Raw genomic sequence first — 24,823 nt, 5'->3', positions numbered from 1 at the left:
AAAGTTTTCATTGCTCTTCTTCTTCTTGACTTTGATAACAGAAAGACAAAAAAAATGTCAGGCGTGTCAGAGATATCGTCGGCGGTGGCGCGAGGGCGGTTGGCGGTGCTCACTGCGCACTTAACCACCGCCACCTCCTCCAATGAGCTCATTGAGGTGGCGCCATCTCTGGAGCCAAACTGCCTCTCGGCTCAGGTCTCACCCCCCGGAAACCTTGTAGGCTCCTTGACCGTCGTTGATGGAAGGACCGGCAAGAAGTACCAGGTACCGGTCTCTGAGGATGGCACTGTCAAAGCTACTGATCTTAAGCAGGTATGTCTTATGTTCTTACGTGAATTGTTTTTTGTCTTTCGAAAAGCTCAACTGGGTTTGATTTGCTTTTCTTGAATTTTGTTCTGTTTTGGTTTGTGATAGTTGTTTATGATCAGGGTTGTGGTTGTTGGGGAAATTTTTTCAGAACAGAGAAAAAAGATAGGATTTTGGAATTGGGTTTTGAATTATTGGTTATGTGGGCTGGTTTTTATTTATTTATTTTAAAGTTCTGATCCGATTAGCTTTTTGGGTTTCATTGGGACTTGTTTTGATTTGGGAGTGATTGAATTTTAATTTTGACATGTTTTTGTTGAGAAAATCAGAGATATAAATGAGATTTATTGATTAAAGGATTTGATATTAAGTTACAATTCATTACCGATAATTTTTAATGTTTAGCTGCTGGACATGGCATCAATATATGTTTGTTTGATGTGATTATTGGCATTGTACTATGCTATATTGATGAATTAACTTCAGGTGTACTGATTTTATTGTTTTCGATGAACTTTAAATTTTGCAATTGGTCTTGTGGATGTACAGATTACAACTGGGAAAAATGACAAGGGGCTCAAAGTTTATGACCCAGGCTATCTGAATACAGCTCCTGTTCGGTCATCGATTTGTTATATTGATGGTGATGAGGGTATCCTTAGGTATAGAGGCTACCCAATTGAGGAGTTGGCTGAAAATAGCACCTTTGTGGAAGTGGCCTACCTCTTAAGTAAGTTCTCTGTGGGGATTCCTATTGTACTTGTTTCTAATGACTAACAATCATTTATGTTATAATATGTTCTAATTTACTAGAATAATTTGTTGATAACTTTTTGATAATAAGCCAATTAGTCAATGAGCCCTACTCAAATAGCACTTGCTCATCTCACAAGTGCGGGCGGAGGATGAGGCCATGGGCTCAAGACCCACTTGGTGCATGTGTAATTACCACTAAAGAAAAGAATAATTAGTGGAGAAAATGAGGCTTGATAAAATAAATGAATTGGGATTTTAGAAGTACATACATAAATCTTGTTAAAGGATTGTCTTATTCTTCTCTCTCTCTCTCTCTCACACGCGCACACTGTATTGCCACTATAAGTATGAACAAGTATTATGCACTTTTATTTTCTGAAGGAAAATATGCCATTATATTGATATGAATGTAATATGCTGGACATGCTAAAATGAAATTATGTTATAGTGATTAATTAAACCTGAGAATTTCTATAAATTTTTTTTATTTAGTATAGAATTGTTTTGATTCCTCAAAAATTATATTTATACTGTTTGTATCTTTAATTATACAATGTTCATCTCTGTGTGTTTACTTGCACTCTTATGTCTACTTTCTTAATTCAATTTCTGTATCTGAAACTCTTTTTTTTTTTGCCCAGTGTATGGGAATTTGCCTTCTGAAAATCAGCTAGCAGACTGGGAATTTGCTATTTCTCAGCATTCAGCCGTACCACAGGGAATTCTGGTATGCTTTACTTTCTTTCTCATTTATAAATAAATTAAAAGAAAAAAGAGTATGATTCTAAGTTCTGGTTTTGGTAAATTTGTTTTGTAGGATATAATACAGGCAATGCCTCATGATGCTCACCCAATGGGTGTACTTGTCAGTGCAATGAGTGCTCTCTCCATCTTTCATCCTGATGCCAATCCTGCTCTCAGAGTAAGTTTGATAATTTGAGCTTGATGTAGTGAGTTTTGTAGTACTCTTTTGATTAGGTAGAAGAAAATTCTTCCCTTTTTTATTTTTTTATTTTTATCAGGTATCAATATTTTACAGGTACAAGTATAATAGCATAGGTTTTATATATGTACTGTTACTTGACATTTCTTCTATCTTGTGAAAAGCTTCCCATACCCAAATTTTCACTAAATTTCAAGGAATATCTCTAATTTAACTTTTGGAAATAAAATTCTGGTATGAATTTCAAGCCACTTGGTGAAGGGTTCCATTGATTGATAAAGAAAAAAAAAACTGCTTTCTATCAGTTTATGCTCATTTGGTAATTGTCAAGGATTTTAACTCCACCACTTATTTTATCCTTGCAAGAAATACTTTGCCTTAAGTCTCATCCTACATTAATAGATTGATGTGTTGTTGGGAAAGTTGGGACAATTTTCTCCAAACTTTTTGTAAAGAGTAATGCTAGAGCCACAAACTACTTTACAAACTTTTTACAAACCGCTGAAGGAGCATGGTAAATGTCATCTAAAAATAATGAGCTGGACTAAATAGTCAGATTTTAAGTATAAAAATTCATTATAGTTTTTAATTACACCAAAAACTTAAAACAATTTCTGGTGACTGTTCATCTCCTCCCTGAGTTCACTGTAGGCCAGCTTGTGTCGTAGAAGCCAAAAAAAAGGCCAAACAGAAGCTCAGCTCGACCTAAAGGAAAATTTCTTGGGAAAGTTACACAACCTCTCAAGGCCAAAACCCATGAACTCTCGTGTGCTCGCACCGGTCTCTACAGCCACCGTGTTCGGCACTTTAGCCACCGCCTTTGCGATCTGTTTCTACTTCCTACACCCTAAAAAATGCACTTCCCCCAACCCACAACAGCTTTGTTTCCACCAATAGCTCTTCTTCCGACACCTTCGATCCCTCCAAAGGCAAAAAGTCAGTATTTTTTTAAAACGTTTTCATATATTTATTCATTGTTTTGGGTATTGGCCAACATTTGTAAATCATTAATGGATGTTCTCTCAGTTCCTTTGGAGGCCATCCACCCATTGGCTTAAAAACCAAAAGTGGCTGAGCTGAGATGCAAGTTTGCCGACAGTGAACTTAGGGCAGAGATGAACAGTAATTGGAAATTGGAACTCTTAAGTTTGGTGTAATTAAAAATTAAAATAAATTTATAAACTTAAGGTCTGACCATTTAGTCCTGCTAATTTTTTTAGCTGGCGTGTACAATGCAACTTCAGCAGTTTGTAAAATAGTTTGTGGCTCTAACATTAGTCTTTTGTAAACAAAATTGTTATGGGAAAGCAACTTTCTCTTCATTTCACATTTATTTCCTGCAATTATTCTTTGATAATTGAACAGAGTGTATGTATTTTCCTAGAGTTAGGGTTGATGTAGTTTTTATTTTATGTTTTGCAAATAACCTGATTCATTGATTTACTTCATTGAGAACCAACAAATAATCACCTAGCATTAGAAGATGCAGTTGTCTAAACATTTTTAACACGTGAAGGTGGCTATTATTGGAATTGTGGAAAAATTGCTCCCATTTTCCTTTCTTATTTGGAGAATGTTACAACAGCATTTACTATTAGCCAATGTCCATTGTGTATTTAATTTAATGACAGCCTTAGTTATTATTGGCACCCACCTTTTACATAAATATCAATCTCTTAGTTTCCTTGTTTAAGTGAAGGTATGAAATTCTGATATGCTGAGGTGTTATTGTGTACATCTATGTGTTAATTTGTGATTTATTGCCAGATGCTTTTTGATATTTCTGATTATTTGTTGATCCAGGGCCAAGATCTTTACCAGTCAAAACAAGTGCGAGACAAACAAATAGCACGTGTTCTTGGGAAGGTTTGGTTATTCAATTTACTTTCTTTCTTTTGGCTTTGTGCCTTAACTGAGATGTTGCAAGTTGTATAGCCATCCAGTTAAAGTTTGGTAGTATGCCGGCTGCTATAGGCTTACATTGCACTTATTTGGCATCTTCCCACTAATTTATATGTAAAATCAATATTTACTTGCAGGCACCAACCATCGCAGCAGCAGCTTATTTGAGGTTGGCAGGAAGACCTCCAGTTCTTCCTTCCAACAACCTTTCTTATGCAGAGAATTTCTTATACATGCTAGATTCATTGTATGTATTGCCAGCATATTTTGTTCTTAATGATATTTGGGATACAATGATAAATTTTCTTCTGATGTTATTATTTCCTCTGAGATGCCAGTGCTGATGCACTATTGTCATGTCGTCATCTTTCTAAGTAATATGAATATAGTACACTGTTCTTTAGCATGGAATAAACCGACTCTTTTATTTTCAATAGAGTTATTATTTTTTTGGGAAAAAATGGAATTTTTCCATCTCTAACCTAATTAAGATTTTCTTCCTACAAAATTGCAGAGGCAATAGGACATATAAACCCAATCCTCGACTAGCTAGGGTGCTAGATATCCTCTTCATACTTCATGCAGAACATGAAATGAATTGTTCCACAGCTGCTGCCAGGCATCTAGCATCAAGGTAGGCATCTTAACACCTGACCAAAATAATTTGGCATTAAACTCTTTTGTCACATGACTGGATTTGTCTCTACAGTGGTGTTGATGTATACACTGCTCTTGCTGGAGCCGTTGGAGCACTGTATGGTCCTCTTCATGGTGGAGCTAATGAGGTATGCATTATAGCATGATCTCATTTTTGTAGTCTCTTTCCATGCTTTAATGTGGCTCTGTAATTAACTTCATCATGGACATCATGGATGAATTTGCTATGTTTAGTGAAATTTCTACATTATAGGTCTTTTAATCAGACCTTTTGTGCTCAAATTATATTTTGTGCCACCATTAAGTAATCTTTCCTCATAACATTGTCTATTGTAGGCTGTGCTTAAGATGCTAAATGAGATTGGAACTGTTGACAACATCCCAGAGTTCATTGAGGGGGTAAAAAATAGGTAATTGTTGTTCTGTTCATTGATTTTTCTTACTAACAGGTGTCAATGACTCTTTTGCATGGAATGTGATATATATTTGTCTACTTCTTTCCCCTTCTTTTTGAAGTTTGAATAATATTCTTATATCACTTCATTTCTCCAGGAAGCGCAAGATGTCAGGTTTTGGGCATCGTGTGTACAAAAACTATGACCCAAGAGCGAAGGTGATAAAGAAACTGGCTGAGGAAGTCTTCTCCATTGTTGGCCGGGATCCTTTGATTGAGGTGTTTTTCTACTCTATGTTATATTTCTTCCTGGAGGGCTGAATGTGTCCTCTATTATTTGTTCATGCATGGATTGCTAGTTCAAGCCGCAGCGCAGTTCCAATATTATAGATGATTAATAAGTTATGAGTGTTGCTACATTGCTCATATCAGAGTCAATTAAAAGTAAATATTTCATTGAATGGAGAATTGAGTTATAAAGATAAAGTAGATTTTTTTTTTTGGAAACAGAAAAATGAAATCATTAAACGAGTGGGTTTAGACATCTTCATATAAATGAGGGACCAGTTTTAGCAAAATTTTGCATATTGCATGATTCCTACACAACTCACTCCATTGTATATTTCAGTATACTGCTTTGAAAAGTCTTCCAAAGAAGGGGGGAAAGTATCCCAAAAGGACCATGAGAATTGCAGGCAAAATATACCCTTTTCGTGTTACCCTACATGTAATAGAAAATAAAGGGAAATTTTTGAGGGTATGATAATTTGGTACAAATTTTCAACTTCCTACAAATGGAACTATTCAAGGAACCCAAAGATAAAAGGTGAACTTACATTACTACGTAACTTGTGAAGATATTCATTATCAATATGATGAATATAAACTCTGTAGTTCTTAAGGGTAATGTTTTATGTTTAAACATGAACTATAAAGATTCAAGTCATGATTGGATTCCGTTCAGTTCCAATTCACTTTTGATGATTTTTCTTATAGTTTGGCATTTGATAGCATGTCACTACCCATGTATCTCATGAGTAAGATGATATGGCTTCATAGTTTTCATTCTTTTATTTTTATGCCATTTGTAGGTTGCTGTTGCTTTGGAGAAGGCTGCTTTATCTGATGAGTACTTTGTTAAGAGAAAGCTATATCCAAATGTTGATTTCTACTCAGGGTTAATATACAGGTATCATTGATTTCACTGCTCTTAAATGATATCTTGAATTTCCCTCGGATAACATAATTGGTATGAAGGTACTAAATTCACATTGATCAGGGCAATGGGATTTCCAACGGAATTCTTCACTGTTTTATTTGCAATCCCACGAATGGCTGGGTACTTAGCACACTGGAGAGAGTCCCTGGATGATCCAGATACAAAGATAATGAGACCGCAACAGGTTAATTCCCCAGTCTTTTTATTTCCCCCTTTAATTTGTTTGTGTTTGTGCGCACGCGCGTGCTTGTGTATAGATATATGAGTCTGGTTCAAGTTACAAATGGTGTATCACCCAATAATTTTCTATTGGATTAATATCTTGAAATTTCACCATTGGATTTACATATTCTCTATGTTATTAACACACATACCAAATTTCGTGCCGAGAGAGAGAGATTTTGATTCTTTTAACAAAATGATGAGTATCTTGCTCTCTGCTCTACAACTTCTGAAGTTATACTATAAATTTCTTTGAATACCACAGGTCGCTCTTTCTACAATCTAGGGAATGAATTATAATTGTCCTTCAGTACATAGGAAAAGAAATCCATGTGTTCCACAGGATGATGAAGTAAACCTATATTAAGATTGAGGTCCTAAAATTATGGTTTTTTTCTTCAAGATTACTTTTGTTTTCATTCTGTGTTTTGGTAATTGAAATGCACATTATAGTGCTCAGTGGTCACACGTTTTTCAGCAATTGATTTAATTTCTCCATGTTATTTTGATGTTTCCTCATATTACTGATCTGGGTGATAATTCAGGTTTATACTGGGGCATGGCTGCGGCATTATATGTCACTCCAAGAACGGATGGTATCCCCAGGGGCAGACCGACTTGGTCAGGTGTCTATTTCAAATGCCACGAAGCGGCGGATGTCAGGATCTGGTGTTTAGGCTTTATCTGGCTTCATGTCGAGCATGACGAATAAGAAATCTCCTTAAAAAAAAAAAAAAAAAATCAAGGAGAAATTAGTATATCTTTCTCTGCGACTCTAATCATGTTTATATTTATATGCCTACTAGTTGAAGTGGAATGGTTTGTGGGTTATGGTTTAGGCATGTACTACAGCATAAATAAGAACAATGAGGTGTATTGGCGTCTCTGCGTGTATTTTGAGACATTAAATTAATCAATAGCTTCTTTCAACGTGTTCTTGCACTAATTTATTTATACTTGGCTGATTCAACCTGTGGTCATTTACTCCCTTTCCAATGGTGACAACTGGACTTCGATTCAACTCAACACTGAATACAATTTCACTCATCATAGTTAATATATAAGCTATCATTTGAGAATCAAATTAAAGAATGTAATTAAAATTTTCAGAGCTGTTTGAGATTGTTATATATTGGCAGATGGTTGGTTAAGAGTGGAAGCTTGCTGGAGCTTGACAAGTCTTTGAACTTTGAAGTGTCAAGTTGAGAACGAACGCAGCTGTTAAAACATGTTTCCTTCCCCTTGGAAGAAATAATTTTTCTGATACCTGTAGGCTGTTGAAAGGTTTATGCAAATAATGTGCCCCATAAAATAACATATATATAAAAATATATATATTTTTAAATAATAAAAAATGGGCAGAGGGGAGCGACCTAAGTTGGCATCTTCCACTTGAGCATAATAATTCAATAGTTAAATTAACCCTTGTGGGTTCCAGTTAACTCAATTAGTAAACTCTCTAATAGTTGAATAAGAGATCTGAGGTTCAATTTTTTTTTTTTGAGAATCAGGTAAGTGAAGTTTTATTAATCAATCAAATCCATTTGGAATACATCCTCTAGATCAGTGGGTAGTTCTTCCACCTAAACATCAATGTCAGCAAATACAACTGCTTTACGTGCAAGGGTATGAGCTAACTTATTTCCCTCCCTCCTAACACATTGAAAACTAATCCTTGTAAACTAGAACATGAGCCTTGAATCTCCTTAATCACATGACCGAAAAGTGTCAGGTTCTCCCCCTTGTTGGTGACTGCTTGAACAACCTGCTTGCTGTCTCCTTCAACAATCACAAAAAACAGACACAACTCTTTTGTAAAAGCAACTGATCTATTACAAGCTAAAGCTTTAGCAGCATCCACCGAATGAGGCTCACGTATCTTCTAACTGAGGGCAGCAATTATTTCTCCCTCTCTATCACGAACAACAACTCTAATACCTGCCATTCCTAAGTTACCAAAATAGGCTGCATCAAAGTTGGCTTTATACATGCCTTCTAGTGGAGGCAACCAATGGATCGGAGCTGCTCTCCTCTAAAGTTTAGGTGGCTGCTTATGGATCTCAAAATATTCTGTCACCATGTCCTTAGCTTGCCTGCTGACTTCATGAAGGGGCCAAGAAGGTTGCTTTTCTCAAAGCCTATTGCGTCTCTGCCACAAGCTCTAAGCAATTGTAAAGAACCAGGTCACGTGGAAGACTAGTCCTTTGCCTACAGATCCATGAAAGTCCGAAATTTGGTCTTATACATCACAGCAAAATTGACTTCAGATTTCCAAACTACCTTGGCCTAATCACATAACCAGAGAGCATGCATAATTGTTTCTTGATGTTCATCACAAAGGGAGCATGTTACATCTAATGGAATGTGTCTCTTATGCAGATTCTCCTTGGTTGGCAAAGAGTCCTTGGCAGCTCTCCATATAAAATGGCTAATTTTATTAGGAGCTCGGATACGCCAAATGCTCTTCCAAACCTTTTGATCCTCTGACGAAGTTGAAGCTAGATTAGCCATTAGTGAACCCGAGGCAAGCAAGTGATATGCCCTACAGACAGAATATTTCCCGTCTAAAGTGAACGACCAAACATAGGCATCATCCTGACCAATTCCACTGACATGGATCCATTTAATCTCTTCAGCCTCCCATTGCATAAAAGTCTGATCAATCAAATCCACATTCCAAGATTGGGCATTGGGCATTAGGAGATCACTAACTTGTGAGATAGCAGAATTCAAACTTGGCGACAAGATTTTACTGTTTGCAAGATCAGGTAACCATCGATGCTCCCAAACCTTTATTGATTTTCCATCACCAACATGCCAAATAGCACCCTTCTGTACAACCTCCCTAGCCTGCAATATGCTTTGCCAAGCAAGGAGCATTTTGCAAGTACAGCAGCATAAAAAATGCTCCTATTTGGGAAGAACTTCGTTTTGAACACCCTATAGAGAAGGGTATCCTTTTGGTGAAAAAGCCGCCGCACTTGCTTAGCTAATAAAGCGTTGTTGAAATGCTAAAAATCCCTAAACCCCATGCCACCCACAGACTTCAAAGAACACAAGGAGCTCCATTTCACCCAATGGATTTTCTTCTTCTCTTCTTGCCCCCACCAAAACTTCCTAATCATAGCTTGAATATCCTTGCATAAGCTTGTAGGCAATTTGAACACACTCATGGAATAGGTAGGTATCGATTGTATAACAGCCTTGATCATGATCTCCTTGCCGGCTTGGGAGAGCAACTTCTCCTTCCATCCTTTCATTCGTGCCCAAATTCGTTCCTTGATTAAAGTGAAACAAGTTTTCTTGTTTTTCCCCACAAAGGAGGGCAACCCCAAGTACTTTTCATAGTCAATCTCTGCCTACAACAAAAACCAATTGGTGTCTTAGTCTAATAATAAAGAGTTATCATGAAGAATGAACACCATAAGTTAAAACTCTCTAAAAAAAAACAGTTAAATTAACCCAAAATATTTTTTTTCTTTTTCTAATTTAGTCATTTGTTTTCTGCGTGCACCTACATCAATTCAACTTCAATACTACATCTCTAATTCAATTAAATATTATTTGTTTATTCATTCCCATCACCCTCCTTCTTTGTTGATTCCATTATGTTAGCCCACTTTCATATTTACAAAGAAAGGACTTTTAGTTTAATTAATTTACTCATTCCTTTCGGATTTTTTTTCTTCAAAATAACACCTATTTTCAAATTATTTTGTTAGTTAGAAATGTTTCCAAACTATTTCATTAGTTAAAAATGTTTCCAAACTATTTGGAAAACTAACAACTCGAGTTTGAAAGAGTCGAATTCACTAAAGCAAATTGAATATGATAGAGTCGAGTTCCAAGGAACACGAGTCCTTAAGACTCGAGTTCTCTAAAGTAGATCCACAATAAGAACGCAACAACTCAACCTATAAAACGTAGCAATGCCCACAACAAAAACACAGCAATGCAACCCAGAAAACGCAGTAACACACCAACAATGGTTCAGATTCTCTCTCTCTAAACCAAATTTGCAGAAACCCTAGCCTTTGGGTATTTTTTGAATTTCGATTTGGGTTTTAAGAAAGAAAATCATATTCTCACTCTCTCTCTAAACCAGATTTGCAGAAATCAGAGCCTTTGAGTTTTGGGTATTTTCTAAAATTTTGATTTGGGTCTTAAGAAAGAAAAAAGAAGGAAGAACAGAAAGAACTGGAAGAGAAAAGAGCCACAGGAATTGGAACTCGAGTTCCACATAGAAATCGAGTTTAATAGACTTGAGTTGTTACAGTGAATTCGAGTCTTTCAGACTCGAGATGTTAGTTTCCTAAATAGTTTGAAAACGTTGCTAACTAACGAAATTGTTTGAGAATAGATATTATTTTGAAAAAAAATCTCATCCCTTTCTACCATAACGTTACCATAAGTTCCCATCCCAAACTAAAGGCATAAAATTTACTCAGCCCTTTCCTTTTTTCTTTTCTTAAATAAAAGAAAGGAAGTTTTAGTGACTCAAACAATGCTTATCTTATCTTTTTTTTTTTTCTTCTTATTGTATAATAAGTTAATTACGAATAAATGAAACTAATTTTTCTAAACAAATTTCAGTAATTTTCTTCTTCTTCTTTTTTTTGATGGGGTTAAAATATATTGTAAAAACAAAAGGGTAAAATACGTAAACTACTTTTAAAATTTGGGCTAATATCAATGAGATTTAAAACTTTTTTTAAACTAACTAACGTAGTCCTTTAACGGACGTTACTCATTCTCCGACTCACTCTCGTCTCTTATCCCTCGCCCAAACTCAGGATAGTTATACATATTACCCAAAAAAAAAAGAAAAAGGCAGGTTAATAAACTGAAGAGGAAGGTTCACAAATAGGCCCAACCAAAAAGACAGCAAGAAACGAGTCTTGCAGTGCGAGTGCGTGAAGAAGGTGAGATCAAAATCATCAGCCAACTCAAATCTCAACCGGTGGCGACTCTCCGCTCCGCTCACACCCTCAACCCATTCACTGCACAGGTCTCTCTCTCTCTAAAATGCGCTTCTATGCTTTGATCAAACTCAATTACTTTCTCTATTAATTCTTTCTCTTTTGGAATTGGGAAAACCCCCCAAAAAAAAGGGACTGGGCATCACTGCTTTTTATTTTCCGTTTATCAATTCCGATATATATTTTTGCTTTTCATTCCATTGAAAAAAACAAACAAATACAGAAACCTTAACATAGTTTAGCTTATGTAAAATTGCAACTGTACAAGTAGTTTGTTGATGATGATACTTACTTGTGCACATTTAGAAATTATCAATTTATTACACATCACTTGTGCATGTATTGCTAAGATCTGTGTATGAACAAAAAATACTTATTTTTGTTTCTTTATGTGTTAATTTAAGATATATTTCTGATTTGATGGAACTCTGTTTTAACTCTTATTGGTGATGATGATGCCTTAGATCCAAATTCTTTCAGTTACTAATTGAATTGTCTCAAATGGGATCATTTAAGTTGAGCATGATTTAGCTTTTTATTTTTTATGTTTTATTTCCTGAAGTTCAATTAAGGAGAAAAATGATCCTCACCTCTGTTTGCTCAAAAAATTTTGTGAAATAGAAAAAAAGTGGAACACTACAGTCAAATGAAAGAAGTTTTGAATTGGATTTCATTTTCTGTAGTTCTGGTGCGGCTCAAACTAGGGGAGCGATTAACTAGTTTAAAACAAAAAAGAAGAAGAAGAAGAAGGAAGAAGTATTTATAAAATTTAAGTTATTAAACTGATGTATATGTGGTTACCCAAATAACGAGAAATCTAGTAGATGGATTAGCTAACATTTTAAAGTACTTTTCTCACTTAATTAGGCTTTTTTGCTTGGAAATATGAGTCCACCCCCCAAGATGATAGATAGCCAAACACATACTGTACATATTTCTCAAATAGAAGTTGTAGGATTTAAAATGAAGGGTGTACTAAAGTTGAATTATGGATGAATTACTAACCCAAAAAATAGTCCAGGTCGGGGTTGTCTAGGGTTCTTGTAGGGGATCAAGAGTTAAGTAAACTTTGTGTAAAAAGCAGTGCAATATGTAGGTGCTGAATGCTATATACAACTTAGAGCAAGGTAACTGGCTTCTACCCTGATTGGCACCTACCCCTTCCCCAGTCTCCATGTCGTTTGACCTACCTCCCCCTTCCCTCCCCAAAATTAAAAGAATGAGAACTTATATCAAACTAGAGGATGCCATCCTCTTCGGATGATGAATTTCTTTGATGTTAGGTTTGTTTAATTGGAGCTTTAAAATGCTATCTGCTAAAGCTGTATGTAGATGTACAATGAAATTTCAGTAATAATATTTCATTTCAATTGGAAAATATAGTAAGATATTTCAATTCCGAGGATTGCCAATAGAACAAAGACTAATGAAATTTGAATCTCGCCATGTATAGTTCCAAATCTTCAAATGTACTGTTACTCTTCCTCCATACATGAACGTTAAACATGAAGGTGCATCATTCCAAACTCTGTTTTTGAAGGTCTTGGGAACTTTGCTGCCAACAATGAAGCAATTCTTTTTTTTTTTTTTGATAATTAAACAATGAAGCAATTCTTCACTGTCTTCAGCATCACCCATCTCTTCAAAAAGCTAAAAAAATTAAAAACATAATTCTGATGCTACTGGACAATGCAATAGTTTGATTCAAGTGCAGTGTACTTTTCTTATCAATAAAATTCTTATTACCTATCAAAAAAAAAAAAAATGCAATAGCAAATGATCCACATTTTCTTCAGTAGTTTTACACAAAACCACATGTTTGCCAACACCCATACCTCTTCTGATAAGATTGTATATTGTAAGAATTTTCCCCTATGATGCAATACACGCAAAACAACAAAAAAAAACCTACCTTTGTAGGATTTTTGCCCTCCAAAACAGCCTTCCAACAAAAGTCCGTGTAGGCAGCACCAACACCTCATCATAAGATCTAACATTGAAACACCCATTTTGTATTAAGTCGCCAAAGAACCTTATCCTCCATTAACACATAGGATACCAGGGAACTCTTCCATTATTTGTGTAATCCAAGATTATAGCATCTTTATTAACAACTAACTGAAATAGCCCAAGAAATAAAGTTGCTAGGTCCTTTTCTGCGCACCAAGCATCATACCAACACTTTATAGAGGGTAGAAGTATAATGTTTTTTCCTACGTCATGGGTTTGACTCACCTCCCCTCTCCCCTATCCAAAAAAAAGAAAAAAGAATTATCAAAGTTACTATGGATAATATTATATTTATATTAAAAAAAAGGATGATAGAAGTATAAGGGTTTGGTATGGTGCTTGGTGTGTGGATAGGGAGACAGGAATCTAATTGCCTTCCAAATTCCAAACCATTTGAGTGCTGAACAGGCTGTGAAGACTATTTCCCCACGAACACTCCATATTTTTCTCCCACCAATTTCCTCCATAAATGATTCTTCTCTTGAGTGAATTATCTTGAGTGTATTCCTCCATAAGTTTAATACTCAATTAATTGTGAGTACATTATCTGAATTCTGTTGTATGGTCTTTAAGTTTTGTAACTTATGGCTTCCGATTTCTTTATAGTTTATATAGGAAATTTTGTAGTACTCTATGCTGCTGGTATGTGTTGGTTTGGATTTTCTTGTTTTCTCAAGTGGGCAAAAGTATTGTCATTCTAGAAAAAAAGCGTTGTTTTTTTTTGGTAGGTGGGGTCGTGTATCCGTGATTTACTCCTTAGGGGTGGGTCTAAAGGACCCTGCCTTGGTGAGGTTCCATGTCATTAAAAAAAAGGTGAGGTTTAAAATGCTGTACATGAGAAAATATGCTGAAATGAAAAAAAGAAAAAAAGCCAAACCAAACACACAGAGTAGAGTAAGAAGTGGAATTGGATATAGAGATAATGCAGAAGGAACTTTAGAAGGTCCCCCCACCCAAGTCCATCTTCATCAAAACCTAATGATTGAAGCTCATTGCCTCTGTACTTCACAGCAACCCCCAATTTACCTAAGTTGAGCTCTCGTCTACCATTAGTCACTTCTTCCTGTTTGGTTGCCAAGAAAGGGCTGGGAAATAGAGAAAGAAAACCAAGTTTTGGATATTATGGTTAACAATACTTTGATTTTATTTGCGTTTGGTGTGTTTTCTATATCCCCCATTGCTTGTGTGGTGCATCTGGAGGGAAAGGAAAGCAGGAGTTTTGAAGACACCGAAAGTTATATGCCTGATCTTAAGTTGTTCTTTTTAAGAACCTTATTGGATTGGCTGTCAGCCAAGAGGAACCCTTCTTTATTTTCTACTGTTGATTTATTAGATTTATGCAATTTTTTTGTAATTGATTGCTTACTCTAGTATATTTCCTATATACTTGGGTGACTCTTTTTTTTTTTTTTTTTTTTGGGATTTATATAATCTTATTACTTATCAAAATAATGATGGAAAATAGAGATTTATAATTTTTGTACTGTTTTCTTTTCTTTTCTTGTCTTTTTGAGCAATGAGTCAATTGAGATTTTTTAAAATAGAAAAACTGGACAATAAATTGAGATACCCATTTCAATCATTTAGATTACTGTCTTTTGTAATTTAGCACTTAATCTTTAATTTAAGATCACTTCCTACTCAATTAGATTAATTATTAGTGGGTTATTGGTTTTGTATGGATTTGATTGGTTTAAGATAGTCTATGCTTGAGATTGTGTTCTTTAGTTCAGTTCGCAGAGTGGATTGTATGTTTATGGAATTTGTTAATTGTGGGTTCTTTGTAATGAGTTTGATGTTGGCATCTGATGCTGTGAATTTGTGTTTATATTGGATTCTCAGCCAATTGATGTCTGTGCTAGTGATTGTAATGTACATACTTGTATTGTATGTTCAAGAATCTAAATTTAGTTGATCATCTGTTGTATCTGTGCAGTTTATATTGAAAATATTTTTACAAGGGTCTGTTTTAGCTTAAAATGCTTGCATATTTTCACCATCAACTTATATACAGCTTTTTAGGGCCTTACTTTTTCTAGGTACAAACCTGTACTTTACACTTATTTTTAAAACAAATAAGCCAATGAAAATAAGCTCATCCAAACATGCTATGGTGGTTTTGTCAACTGTGTCATGAATAATGTTACTGCTGCTTCATCAAATTATTCTCTCTCATTCTTTGGAAACTGGCATTACTCATCTTGCAAATTATGTGATATTGAATTCCTGCTTTGCAAATACATCTGTTGTTGAAATTGGGTTCTGTAACACTTTAGCATAGACATTGATTCTAGTTCTTATTTTTGGCAGCTTCCTTTTGAATGAATAGAAATCGAATCTCTTTTGATTAGCATTAATGTTATCACTATAATAAACTGTAAGAGTTGTGAAATTTTATTTTTATTTTCCTTGCATATCTTTCTATTCCTCGATGCACTCATCAATTTTATTGTCTTTGAATGTTTATTCTGTTTATATCTTAGGCATAGATATTTGGAAAGATGTCCGGCCAAAGCCAGCGCTTGAATGTAGTTCCCACTGTAACAATGCTTGGGGCCATGAAAGCTCGCCTTGTTGGTGCTACAAGAGGTCATGCTCTTCTCAAGAAGAAGAGTGATGCTTTAACTATGCAGTTCCGACAGATTCTTAAAAAGATTGTCTCCACAAAAGAATCAATGGGAGAGGTCATGAAGACCTCCTCATTTGCACTAACTGAAGCCAAATATGTTGCTGGAGAGAACATCAAGCACATTGTCCTTGAGAATGTCCAAAATGCATCTCTTAAAGTTCGATCAAAGCAAGAAAATATTGCTGGTGTGAAGCTCCCAAAGTTTGAGTACTTTACTGAGGGTGAGACCAAGAATGACCTAACTGGATTGGCTAGAGGTGGACAGCAGGTTCAGATTTGTCGGGCTGCTTATGTGAAGACAATTGAGGTTCTTGTTGAGCTTGCCTCACTGCAGACATCATTCTTAACACTTGATGAGGCAATCAAGACCACTAATCGTAGAGTTAATGCTCTAGAGAATGTTGTGAAGCCAAGGATAGAGAACACCATAACTTACATTAAAGGGGAGTTGGATGAGTTGGAAAGGGAGGATTTCTTCAGGTTAAAGAAGATACAGGGTTATAAGAAGAAGGCAATTGAGAAACAGCGTGCGTCTGCCAAGGGGTTTGCTGAGGATCAGGTTGCAGAGAAGATGTCTTTGCAGAGAGGGATATCAATGAATGCAGCTCACAACATGTTATCTGCAGCTGCCGGGAAGGATGAGGACATCATTTTCTGATTTGGGGATTTGTTTATATGTTCTCTTTAGAGATGCGTTGCTTCATCTGTGCTTCTTGTTTTGCTGCGGAAAATTCAGATTACTATTTAGAATAACAGTGTTGTGTTCTGAATAAAACTTTTAATGTTTTTTTATCCTGTCTAGTGTATTTATGAATTGACTTTTTATACTTGAGTTATGAAATATTTGTTGACTGGAGTTGATTAGCTGAAAAAAGCTTAGTGGATCAGTTCTCATTTTTTGCATTCTTGGTGTCATTATTGATTGTACTAGCTGGTAGATTTAAATAGGTATGACCTAAATAACATACGGAGGAGCGCTAGGCTCTAGCAATGTCGGAAGACACCAGATTGGTTGGTTTTTTAGTTTATTGGTGTCGCTGTTGATTTTAAAACTTCTGGTCTGAAGTTGTTCTTAAATATTCCACCAGATCCCAAACCTCAGCACTTCCCAACTCTCATCGAAGCTAGTTTGCCACGTCTTTTCTGTCTCTCTATAACTCAACTATCTAGTTCGATTGCTCTATTACCCAATTTATAATGAGTTATTGTAGATATACCATAATATTTTACATTTGTATGCAATGTTTAACTATAAAACAATAAATCTAAAGTGACAACAAAAAATCACAACTGCATTTAGTTTCCCAGCTACCTTATACATGAGCAAAAATAAATTAAATAAAAGCTAAAATGTAAATTGCTCGGTCTAAGTTTGATTGAAATTCATTTTAGTTTTCTAACTATATTTTTGTTTAATTGAGTCCACTAAATCTTGAATTTATTCAATTTAGGTTTTTTCGGCCAATTCTGATATAAAATTACCATTAAAAAGTATTTTCCTCTAAGTCATGGTTATTGCTTTAGATACACAAAATTTATTTTGTATGATAATAATAATAATAATAATAATATATATATATATATATATATAGTAGTAAGAATAACAACAGGATGAAATAAGATCAAATCATAGATGCTCTTTCTTCTTTTTTGGGTACAAAAAACCTATCAGATATGGTCCATAAGGAGTATGGGATGTGAACCAATTTTTTCACTCTTAATTAGGTGACTTGGGTATTGTAATATCCCGCACCTTGCACCTTCAACACTAATGATTAAGAATGTCTATATCATTTCATTAATGATAATCAAGTAGTATTTTAAGTAAATGGAAATTTAGAAATAAAAGAGGACACATAATTTATGTGGAAGGCAAATAAGGGTGCTATTGCATAAAATTTAATGAATAAGGACTTGGTTCAATTAAGCAGTAACTTGGGGACTAATTTGCAATTAAGTCCTATTCTTCCTGCCAAGTTCTGCTTTTCTCATGCAATAACCTGCCCTAGTTCACTCCACCTCCCTCTTGTCTTTGCCACATCATGCTACCTTATTTCCACCTCCTACTTTGTCATGGAACTATGTTGTTTCAGCCACCAAAATGATTCCTTTGCTGCCTATTTCGACCAGAAATTTGCAGAGAGATAGAGGGAATTCTTATGAGATAAACCTAAAGAAAATGAGCCAAGTTGATATTCAGCCCAAGTCCAAAACTGATTCTAATATCAGTTTTGTTTAAGTAATGCTTCCATGGAATTGTTTGCCATGGCTGTGCATATCTCATTTTATGTGATTCAATATTTAAGTATCCTTGTTGGAATTCCATGATTTAAGTAGCTTCAACTTCAATTGCTATAGACATAATGTAAAATTGGACAGTTCATGCATAAAAATACGTAAACCTATTTTGAATTGGATTGCAGTTTATATTTGATCTTTTGGAAGGGATCCATGTTCACATTCTATCCTTTCCAGCCATGTTGTTTAATCTGTATAGCTATTTTGAGACTTCTTTCAATGGTTTGCAATTCAATCAATAGATCTTTTAATCATATTTCATTGATAGCACATGTAATTGACATATTATGGCATTAGTGATCTTTCTATGCTATTTTGACTTTATATGAATCTCATTTCTAGGCTTGGAACAGAACCTAAAGGTCCTAGTAATGAACATAAAGAACTTGAGAATAATGAATAATATAAAGAGCGATATAATGTAGCCACTCAATAGTTTTTATGTATATGTACACGATATTAGAGAAGTAGAATTTAATTGTGAAGATACATGGTCAAGTAGACTTAATTAAATGACAGTTGCCTTGCAATTTAAAGTTATGATTATCTCTTATCTTCCTCTATAAATACTTTTACATAACAACTAGAGAATAGTTATATAATCTGATTGAACTTGAAAACAATTGGTGTAGAAAGCATATGGTACCAAGTGATACTATAGAAATGAAAATATATTCAGTATTAAAATATATTTGTAATAATCCTTTACTTGAAATCAATAATACTATAGAAATGAAAATTCTAACAATTATAAACAATTTTTAGTAGCTGAAAATACATTAATATAAGCAAAATAAAACTCAATTAGAATAAGGTTACTTACTTCCAAAAGACATAAAAAGAACTTCTCTCTAACACTTCTTCTAAAGTCTTTAGACATCACCTAAAACAGTTTTATAAATACCATTTACTCAATAATCAAATAATTTAAGAAAAATTTGTAACGAAACCCAATTAGAAGAGAAACTGCTAAAATATTCATCTTATATATTTCAGAACTATCATTAATTTATCTATATAAATTTTATCTCCCCACTAACCCTAACAATAATCTCCTGTTTCTTACACCAAACTCACATAGTGATAATATTTTTGTTTCTTTACTTTCTGCCGCAAGAAGTTCCCTAGGAATAAAACCTATAGAACACACTATACTTATAGCTATAGTTGTCAGTATCATACAATATACGATACGTATCGTATCATGTGTAAAAAGTTTCGTGTTTTATCGGCGTATCGTAAGTGTTCTTGAATCGTACAATACAGTATGCGTATCATATGAATCGTATCGTATCGTAAAATCGTACGTATTCTACGATACATAGACAAATGCTTTAAAATGAGATTTTTTGTTAAAATTTGTACTCTTATTTGAATCTAACAAGTTGTTAGACTTGTTTTGAACACAAAATTATTATTAGTTTACTTAATGTAGCCTACTAAAATAACATATTCATAAGTTTTTTTTCCCCTCTCTTACAATTGGACTATACAGTACACACTTACCTTTCACTTTAATATTTAAAAAAAAAAAATTTTTTGTTTTTGTTTTTATTGTTATTGTTATAAGTCCAAGAAACTAGAATGCCAAAAAAAAATTTATAAAAAATTATTAAAAAAAAAGAAGAAGAGATAGTAAATGTTAATGACGAATGACAATAAAGAAAATTTTAATGAAGAAATAAATTTGCAAAATTATAAACATGATGATAGTGTTTACTTAGATGGGGTTGATTAGACAATTTGATGAATACAATGAAAATAAATTATTATTTTTGGGTCATTTGTAATATATTGCCACTTTTGAATTTAAGTAATTTGAATGTGTATGTTATGAACACATGCTAGTTTAATTTATTTAGTTAGCTTGTTAAATATTATTACATAAGTGATGAATAAATTAGTAATTAGTTAAATATATTCAAAATTTATAATGAATATATCCTTTATATATATTTATAATTTTTTATAAATTTTATTAAATATTTATATATCTTACGATACACGATACGATACGATACACAATACAAAAAAATTAAGAATCGAATCGTAATATGATTCACATTTTGATAACCATGCTTATAGCCATACAAGGTCTATACGTTTGTTTGTTTGTTTTTTTTTTTTTTTTTTTTTTCCGGCATTAGTTCTCCTGAGACGAGGACAAACTAAGCACCAGGGCATTTATGAATACAAAAATCAAAGGCATTTATGATACAAAAATCAAAGCACCAGGACAATTATGAATACACCACACCATTCTTTTTCTTTTCTTTTTTTTTACAAAGGCCTGTGAGTCTATGTCAGACCTCCCTGCATGCCTAGACTACTAGGCTTATGTATATCATCAAGTCTAGTACTTAGGTCACTATTCTTTAAAGAAAAATTGTGCAAAAACTTCACACCTACGCGAACAAATCTTAACACAACATAAAAATTTGCAAAAAATACCCACATAAAAATATTATAATTTTATATAAAATATAGATTTGACAAAATATGAGATTTCTTCTCTTACTTCAATTGCTTCGGTCATCTTTTTTAAATAAAGATTCTTTTCAAATTGCTTTGCAGAAAAACTTTTCAAATTTTTTATATATATTTTTTTAGTGTAAATTTTGAAAATTTAATTGTTAAATTTTATGTTCTTAACATGCATATCAAATTTTGTTTAAATTGGATATTATTTATTATTTGATCAATAAACTTATTTTTTATACACAATTTTACATCATAAAAATTTGAAATTTTAACGTTTGTTTGATAAGATAGCAATTGATCTTTGATCTTCTTAAAATTTTACATGTATGAAAAATATAATAAGAACATGCAAATTAACGGTTAGATTTTCAAAATTCACACTCAATATAGAGATATATGAGGAGTTTGTAGAGTTTCTCTCCAAACTAATTTGGAGAGAAACTTTGTTCATCTTTTTTTACTTGAACAAACTCAGAAATCCTCCTTAAAAAATATTTATTGTTATACTCGAACTTAATTAGCTTATATATATATAGTTAGATTTCAACCTAATTTTCTAAAAACTCCCTCAATAATAGAACCAATTTATCACACTTCCGCTATGCTATTATAAAGCTACAATTGTATTGGTCTATACAAATTTATCTCCCATCACCACAATAAGAGCAATTAAACTATGAAGAATTCCTTTTTTTTATGCCTATCACTCGACCCAAATTGCACTATAATTTACTTCCATAGTGAATATAAATAAATTCCAATACCTACATGTTCAACTAAACCCAATAAAACGATAGTTCTTCAATAAGTAATCTCCAATAACTATAAATGGTGAAGGAGCCTCCAAGGTTGTGATAAAAGAAAACCACAATCAAAGTCTACCGTAAATCATTATGCTTTGATATCCCATTGAGTTTTATATTACTTCCACTTAAATATAAGTTCAAAACTATTTCACAACATATGCATAGACTTTTCCTTTCTCAAAATTTGGAAAAAAAAAAATCCAAAGTAAATGAAGCCATGATGCTTCCGCTACATAAATACAATATCACTGTAAAATCTCTTACTCAATTTCCCATAGTTTAAGAACTACCAGATTATGAAAAATATAAGATGATAATAATAATAATAATAAGATTCTTCTTCTTCTTCTTCTTCTTCTTTTTTTAGATACACATATCTCTAGTCTAAATGCTTCTCTAATTTCCTTTCAATATGAATAAAAGTTCCAAGGTCCATTCGTTTAGATCAACCCCAATAACTGATTTTCCATCAATTATTAATTTCAACAAAATTTCAAGGCCTAATTAGTCACCAAAAATTGCAACAAGGGAAATCCACAATTGTGAGATTCACCATAGACCATTGAATGCTAGCATCCATTTAATTCCATACCTCAAAATTAAGTAGTGCATCCAATGTTCCAGTCTTTCATAAGTTCAAAACTCATTTACAATGTGTGTATATCTTTTCCTCCTTGAGTTTTGTAAAATAGAAATTCCAAAGTCTCCATAAATAATCTATTGAGCATTGATATAAGGGTTTTTCATAGAACATCCATCTTAATCATAAATTATCTTCACAAATAAGCAACATTTATTCACCTTTAACCTCTAGATGATACTTGGGCTGGAACTCATTGAAGAGATGGGTTCCTTATAATTACATTGCCTATTATGAAATCAAGTCTCTAAGTATACATCGGCTAGAAGGGAATAGTCCATGAAGTACCTCAAACCCCCTTTTTGTTTTTTTCTTTAACTTGCAGATAATATTGTCCCAGCAGACTAGAACTAAGAATACAATGCAACTTTATATTATTAAAAACTTGTCAACATAAAACAAAGGTAACACAATGAACTATAATTCAACTTGTAATAGTCTTTCAAAATAAACTCTCTTGCCATCCCAACTCCTTCAATATCCAATAAAAAATATGGATCACTAGTCCAATTCAATACTACCACGTACTTGTGTTCTATCCACCTCATTTTCTATTGAGCCAATCCATTAACTCTTATCAGTTAAATTCAAAGAATTACATTTCTGGCATCAAAACTTATTTCCCCAGGATATTAAACAATCCTCCAAGTCCATAGAAAAAAATTGAGGACCTCAAACTTCTAAGTAACAGAACATGTCTCAAAAACATTTAGGGACTACCTCACACATAAATTAGGCTATGGTAATCCATGTAGGTCAACCCTAACAAGAACAATTATCCAAAAGAAGGTTGGTCCTTAACATTAGAATCCAAGGAAGTCCATATATTACTGAATTCTTTAAACACCCTCAGAATTTATATAATAACATATAATATAATGTGAACTACAATAACCACAAATTAATTTTCCTTCACACTACGAACTTTCTATTAATTTCCTTCCTCCCTATAAACTAAAATCAAGGAATCATAGCTCTAACATCAAACCTTAACCCCTATATAAAGTTCTGCAATTTCCAATTCCTTAAAAGCACTCCAAATTCTAAATAGGGCATATAGTAAACTATCATTCAATAATTAAACCTATGAGAATCTCCTATAGATCAAACTAACCTTAGGTAGGTCGACTATATTAAGCAAAATTATCAAATGAGTTTTCAAAAGATTAGTCATAAAACAACAGGAAGATTTCCTTTGCTTATTCTTTTCTCACTCTCTTTTCCTTTTTAATAAGAAGAAGAAGTTTTAATAACCAATTTGATCAATTACAAAATTTCAAGAATAAAACACACCCACTTAATACTAGTATAAGAACATAGAAGTATATCAATTAAAATCCTCCCTTTTGTATATATAAGTCACGTACACATAACCACATAGACATAAATGTCAAATCCTTCAAATATGACCTAACAAATCATCATATGATGGAACCTCACTTACACTTCTCATCAAGTCATCAAAAGAACACTATCTATGACCTAATAACCTTCATAAACAATAACTAGAATTGTAATGCCTAGGGCGCATATTTCATTCTAAATCAAAATCTAGCATAAAGTCTACAAGATCATAATCTAAGCTCTAATACAATTAAAATTGTCACGCCCCAAACCCAACTATAAAGAGAGGCACATGACAACCGCCGCATGCTTATAAAGTAAGCGTCCTACAAGTGTGCAAGACCTTCATAGCAACTAAAATTTATCCTAAAAAATACCTCAACAATTTCTTTATGAATAGATCTCTAATAATTTAATAGGAACAAAATCCAAACCTTATGTACATAATGCCAATTGGCCAATAAATATAAAACTATTAAAAGACCATCAAATCCCAAAATCACTAAGCTTCTTTTCCTACTCACAACACAACATCAAAAGCAGTTTTAGATGGTTTAGAAAATATTCAGTTATCAAAAGCTATAACTTACAATAGGTTTCAAAAACACATAAGTAGTTTTGGTGACTAAAAATAGTTTAAATACTCAAACATTTCCAAAATCACATATATAGTTTTAAGAACTCAAAATAGTTCAAATATTCAAACGTAATTCATATTCTTAACAATCTTATGACTATGGTCACGCTATATCCCCGTGATTGGGCATCAAAGTACTAATGAATAACTCCCATTAGCCGGGTATCAGAGTACCAATGAATAACCCTCATTGGTTTGAGTATTAAAATACCAATGAATAACCCCCATTGGTTGGATATCAAAGTACCAATGAATAATCTCATTGGTTTGAGTATCTGAGTATTAATGAATAACCCCATTGGCTGGGTATCAAAACCAATTCATAGTCAGATTGTCCATAATCATATATATGAAATCATAATTTCTAACAAAAATATATCTTATTCAAGCATGTATATAAAAATCATATACTCAGTATTAAAATATATTTATAATAATCCTTTACTTGAAATTAGTGATACTATAGAAATAAAAATTCTAACAATTATAAACAATTTTCAGTAGTTAAAAATATATTAATATAAGCAAAATAAAACTCAATTAGGATGAGGTTACTTATCTCCAAAAGCCATACTAAAAGAAACTTCTCCCTAACACTTC

At 33.4% G+C, this 24,823-nt stretch overlaps 2 protein-coding genes across 2 annotated transcripts; both read left to right on the top strand.

Moving 5' to 3' along the window:
* On the top strand, positions 1-7,329 carry LOC115955924 (citrate synthase, glyoxysomal). The gene is made up of 13 exons (XM_031074332.1): positions 1-312; positions 856-1,036; positions 1,704-1,789; positions 1,880-1,984; positions 3,809-3,871; positions 4,045-4,154; positions 4,422-4,541; positions 4,617-4,692; positions 4,901-4,974; positions 5,117-5,237; positions 6,050-6,147; positions 6,238-6,361; positions 6,945-7,329. Exons 1-13 carry the CDS (start codon positions 55-57, stop codon positions 7,074-7,076), a joined length of 1,548 nt encoding a protein of 515 aa, XP_030930192.1. The 5' UTR covers positions 1-54; the 3' UTR covers positions 7,077-7,329.
* A 3,873-nt stretch (positions 7,330-11,202) lies between these two features.
* On the top strand, positions 11,203-16,920 carry LOC115956090 (V-type proton ATPase subunit D). Its single transcript, XM_031074553.1, has 2 exons — positions 11,203-11,407; positions 15,872-16,920. Exon 2 carries the CDS (start codon positions 15,890-15,892, stop codon positions 16,673-16,675), a length of 786 nt encoding a protein of 261 aa, XP_030930413.1. The 5' UTR covers positions 11,203-11,407; positions 15,872-15,889; the 3' UTR covers positions 16,676-16,920.
* The last annotated feature ends 7,903 nt before the right edge of the window (positions 16,921-24,823 follow it).

This window comes from Quercus lobata, chromosome 8, assembly GCF_001633185.2.
Source record: "Quercus lobata isolate SW786 chromosome 8, ValleyOak3.0 Primary Assembly, whole genome shotgun sequence".
NCBI lineage: Eukaryota > Viridiplantae > Streptophyta > Magnoliopsida > Fagales > Fagaceae > Quercus > Quercus lobata.
This window is presented reverse-complemented; position numbering and strand designations above follow the sequence as displayed.

What these genes read in the sequence shown, in the direction of transcription:
- LOC115955924 (XM_031074332.1), top strand. Translation starts at nt 55, where the DNA reads ATGTCAGGCGTGTCAGAGATATCGTCGGCGGTGGCGCGAGGGCGGTTG. An exon ending in AAGCTACTGATCTTAAGCAG is followed by an intron (nt 313 to 855) that starts GTATGTCTTATG and finishes GTGGATGTACAG; the next exon opens with ATTACAACTGGGAAAAATGA. An exon ending in TAGCACGTGTTCTTGGGAAG is followed by an intron (nt 3,872 to 4,044) that starts GTTTGGTTATTC and finishes ATTTACTTGCAG; the next exon opens with GCACCAACCATCGCAGCAGC.
- LOC115956090 (XM_031074553.1), top strand. Translation starts at nt 15,890, where the DNA reads ATGTCCGGCCAAAGCCAGCGCTTGAATGTAGTTCCCACTGTAACAATG.